General features: G+C 37.7%; 1 protein-coding gene across 1 annotated transcript; it reads left to right on the top strand.

Annotated features, from left to right (window-relative positions):
• The first annotated feature begins 352 nt into the window (after positions 1–352).
• On the top strand, positions 353–1,492 carry LOC109337908. The gene is made up of 2 exons (XM_019574991.1): positions 353–845; positions 1,371–1,492. Exons 1-2 carry the CDS (start codon positions 353–355, stop codon positions 1,490–1,492), a joined length of 615 nt encoding a protein of 204 aa, XP_019430536.1.
• The last annotated feature ends 2,757 nt before the right edge of the window (positions 1,493–4,249 follow it).

Here is a 4,249-nt window from a genome sequence, read left to right as displayed (position 1 = left end):
TATTTTTTCAAGATTTTTGGAGAATAAAAGTTTCTAAGACGATTTCGGGTCATTTTATCAAGTTTTCGCCTAGGTTTTGAGTTTCGTACAGGGATTTGGACGATTTCCGTATAGGGGTTTTGAACGTCACTTTACAGGGTTTTGGACGAGTTCTGTCGTCGCAACCCACCGAAGTTTGAAGGGGGATTTGCACTAGATGCTGCTACCAACTAGATCCAAGAGTTGGAGAGGATTTTCCGGGAGCTGATCTGCATCGAGGAGCAGAAGATCACCTATGCGGCCTACATGCTAGCTAAAGAGCCTGAGAACTGGTGGGATTTCACTCAACACTAGATGGAGCACGAAAAACAAGATGTTTGCTCACCAACAAATACCAGATTTTCCAAATCTGGTCAACAAATGCAGAATCTACAAGGAGAGTGTGAAGGCAAGGAATGCCGCACTCAAGACTGCTATTCCTCAGGGAAATTCCTATGGACCCAAGAGGAATTTGGGTCAAAATCGTGGAAGGGGAAAGCCTTTTCACCACAACAAGAAACCATATGGATTTCCATCTAGAAATCAACAGAAATTATTCCAATCAAACAAAAACAACAACCAAGGTTTTCAAGCTGGGAACTCCAGCAACAACTCACCACCTTGGTGCTCGAAGTGCAAGGGAAAGCATTTCGGTGCCAACTGCCCTATTTGCTATCACTGCAACCAACCGGGACATATCAAGCCGGTGTACCCTAAGCTGAAGAAGGAAGGAGTGAATGTTATTCGGGCGGCCAGACCTCAGGCCAAAGGAAGGATATTCACCATGAGCGGAGCTGAGATCAAGGAGGATGAAGATCTCATTCAAGGTACATGTCTTGTTAATGAGATTTCCTTATTTGTACTGTTTGATTCGGGTGTGACACATTAATTTATATCCCATGATGTTGTTAACCGATTATAATTGCCTATAGTTCCCTTACCATATGATCTAGTTGTGTCAACACCCACAAACGAACCTGTCATAGTCTTAACTGTATGTTCACAATGCCCCATAGTATTAGATAACAGAACTTTCCTAGTAGACCTAATATGTCTACCCTTATCCCAATTAGATATCATCTTAGGAATGGATTGGCTATCCAATAACCATGTTCTCTTGAACTGTTTTAACAAAATGGTAGTCTTTAGCAACCCTAAAGACCCAATAGAACCTCGTTATTAAACCAAAAGCACGATTGCCAATCAAATGGGGAATTTCTTGATGGAGGGAGCCCAAGTTTTCATGATGTTAGCATCGCTGGGGAAGAAATAAGGAGGAGAAATTCAAAGTATACCAGTGGTTCAGGACTTCTCTAAAGTCTTTCTGGGCGATATTCTTGGTTTACCCCTAGTAAGGGAGATAGAGTTCGCTATTGATTTGGTTACTGGAACTGGACCAATCTCTATAGCTCCCTATAGGATGGCACCATTAGAGTTGACAGAGTTGAAGAAACAATTGGAGGATCTGCTGTAGAAATAGTTCGTCAGACCGAGTGTTTCTCTGTGGGGTGCTCCAGTTTTGTTTGTAAAGATGAAGGACCCCCCTGAGTTTTGAAGAAGGAGATCATGTTTTTATGAGGGTGGTTCCAACAACTGGCATTGGTCGAGTTCTGAAATCCTGTAAGCTTACCCCTAGGTTCATAGGACCATACCAAATCATTCAAAAAAATCGGACCAGTAGCTTATCAAATAGCCTTGCCACCTTTGCTGTCAAACCTACATAATGTCTTCCATGTGTCTCAACTCAGAAAATACATTAGTGACCGATCGCATGTTATTGAACCCGACTCAATTTAGTTAAAGGATAATCTCACTTTTGAGACTTTGCCGTTGAGAATTACCGATCGGAGTGTGAAGACTCTACAAGGCAAAGAAATCACCTTAATTAAGGTAATTTGGAGTCAGACGAATGGAGAATATGCTACTTGGGAGGTTGAAAGTGGCATGAAAGAATCATTCCCCCATCTTTTTTCTTAGAAGGTATGATTAATTTTCGTGGATCATGCACGAGTTTCTCATGGAACTCGTGTGTAACACAGTGTTTTTCAAAGCGCTTTTAATTAAGCAATTAGTATTAATGGATTAATTATAGAAATTAATCAATAATGTTTTAGGCTAAACCTCAGTTAATTTTTAGTCTTGTATTATGATTTTATTGCTTGCCCTCATTTTTCAAGATTTTTGGAGAATAAAAGTTTCTGAGACGATTTCGAGTCGTTTTATCGAGTTTTCGCCCAGTTTTTGAGTTTTGTAACTCAGAATCGAATTACGATTTCTCCATTGGCTTCGGAATATTATTTCTAGTCAAAATAGACACCAAGTTTGTCCGTAACTCATCTCTAGATATTTTTCACCTTGAAATTCAAGTTTCGATATTTCGGGCAAATGTCCTAAATCGAGAGATTGTATATTTCCGGACGAATTTATCCGAAAATGTTCGGATACGACGTTTATCGGGAAATTACATCATATCAATAAAGTTGAAAGTCATCATTTCATGAGTCACTTACTTGTTACACAAGTAATGCAAAAGCTTCCAAAAGCCCCTAAATCACTCAACAAATCCTCTCACTTCACCATCATTAGACACATCACCTATACTAGTCTAAATCTACTTACTTTGCATTAAATTTTCTGATTTGATGAGGGTGAGACTCTCCAATAACTAAAGGGGATGATAATAAAATCATATGAACCTTTATGTAGTTTTTGACTTTAGTAAATCTTGAAATTTCTTCCTTGTTCTTAGATGGAAAAACTATATCTTTGGGCAAGGTTAGATGAATTATTTGTTTGGAAATATTAGAAATTGTTGTTAGTATTTGAATATGTTTAAAGGTGATGATTTTAACATCAAATGAACCTTTAATGTGTTTAGGTAAAAATTTATATTTTATTCTCGAAAGTTTATGATGTTGATGAGTTGTTGTTGAAAATGTTTCATTTTTAGAAAATATTGTGTTTTAAAAGTAGTTTATCATACTTTACTCTTTGATTTCCAAGTTAAAATAATGGTTTTGGATAAAAGATAATTTATTAAAGTCTTGACTTCATAAACTTAAAGTGTTATGAAGTTTTGGATATTAAAGTAGTAGAAAGTCTTACCTTAGGGTTTATTTTCATGACTATGAAATTAACACATACTAACCCTTGAGGTTTTTCCTAAAAAATTAGGAGGTATTAAGATGTTCATAAAAAATTTGTTGTATTTATTTTAGTTGACTTACTTTAAAGTGGTAAGAATAACTAAAAGATGTTTAGTGTAAAATATTAAATTAAGAGTCATTCTTTTTCATGACTATAAAAATAACACTTACTAACCCTTGAGGTTTTTCCTAAAAAAATGGTTCGTAGTGGTGCCGAAATTATTCTCTTTTTGTTTATATGTTAAGATCGGGACCCACTAGAAGCATTCCCGATGAGAGATGTCTTAGGATGGGAAAATCACTAGAAAAGATGAATTAAAAGATATAATTTGCTAATTTCGGTTAGGGTGCATATCCATGGTAAAAAATGAAGTAGTGGAGAGGAAATGTACAGGAGATGAATGAGCCCCGAGATGTTGAGAGGGACGACGTTGATGGCGGTGATTCATCAGCAAAGTCTTGAGTGAGAGTCTAGGTGAGACGAGTCCCACGTATTCCTGGATGAGGTATTTTGTTGGATCGGACAGTGCTCACAATGCAAACTAGACAATCTCCAACAACCCCTCTTTGCAATCAGGATCGATGAGAGGGATGTCCAGAAAGTGTTTGATACGATATCGTCCTAAAATGGACAGTTCCGTTGGAACAGATCGATCTTATATCCTTGCGATGAATAATTTTGGTGCGATCAAATCGGCTTGTTATGGGAACTGTACTCTCGGTTATTTCCGAATAGTTATTGGGAGGATAAAGGAGTAAGGATGGTGGACTAATGCATCGCACTGCATACATGATATTCTTCGATATTGATTCTAAATTCTCGAGTTTTATACTTCATTCATCATTACTATATGCTTGTATGATCACATGATATATATGTACTCGTGTGTTGTCTTGGTGTATTATTTCGTGTAATTCCACGACGTCGATGACAAGTTTTTCAAAGATGTTTTACTCCATCTCTTTTCTTCAGGTGTATTTGTGCGCATGTTCAAATGGACCCATCAGCACTGATCCGAGGTTATCGCTTCACTATGTCCCGGGAGGGGACATGGAGTGTTGAGAGTACACCCCAGACCCCTTGA

This window comes from Lupinus angustifolius, unplaced genomic scaffold, assembly GCF_001865875.1.
Source record: "Lupinus angustifolius cultivar Tanjil unplaced genomic scaffold, LupAngTanjil_v1.0 Scaffold_15_92, whole genome shotgun sequence".
NCBI lineage: Eukaryota > Viridiplantae > Streptophyta > Magnoliopsida > Fabales > Fabaceae > Lupinus > Lupinus angustifolius.
This window is presented reverse-complemented; position numbering and strand designations above follow the sequence as displayed.

Excerpts from the sequence above, each read along its gene's own strand:
- LOC109337908 (XM_019574991.1), top strand. The coding sequence starts at position 353 with ATGTTTGCTCACCAACAAATACCAGATTTTCCAAATCTGGTCAACAAA. Across the intron at positions 846-1,370 it reads GGATGAAGATCTCATTCAAG|TAAGGGAGATAGAGTTCGCT; the intron begins GTACATGTCTTG and ends GTTTACCCCTAG.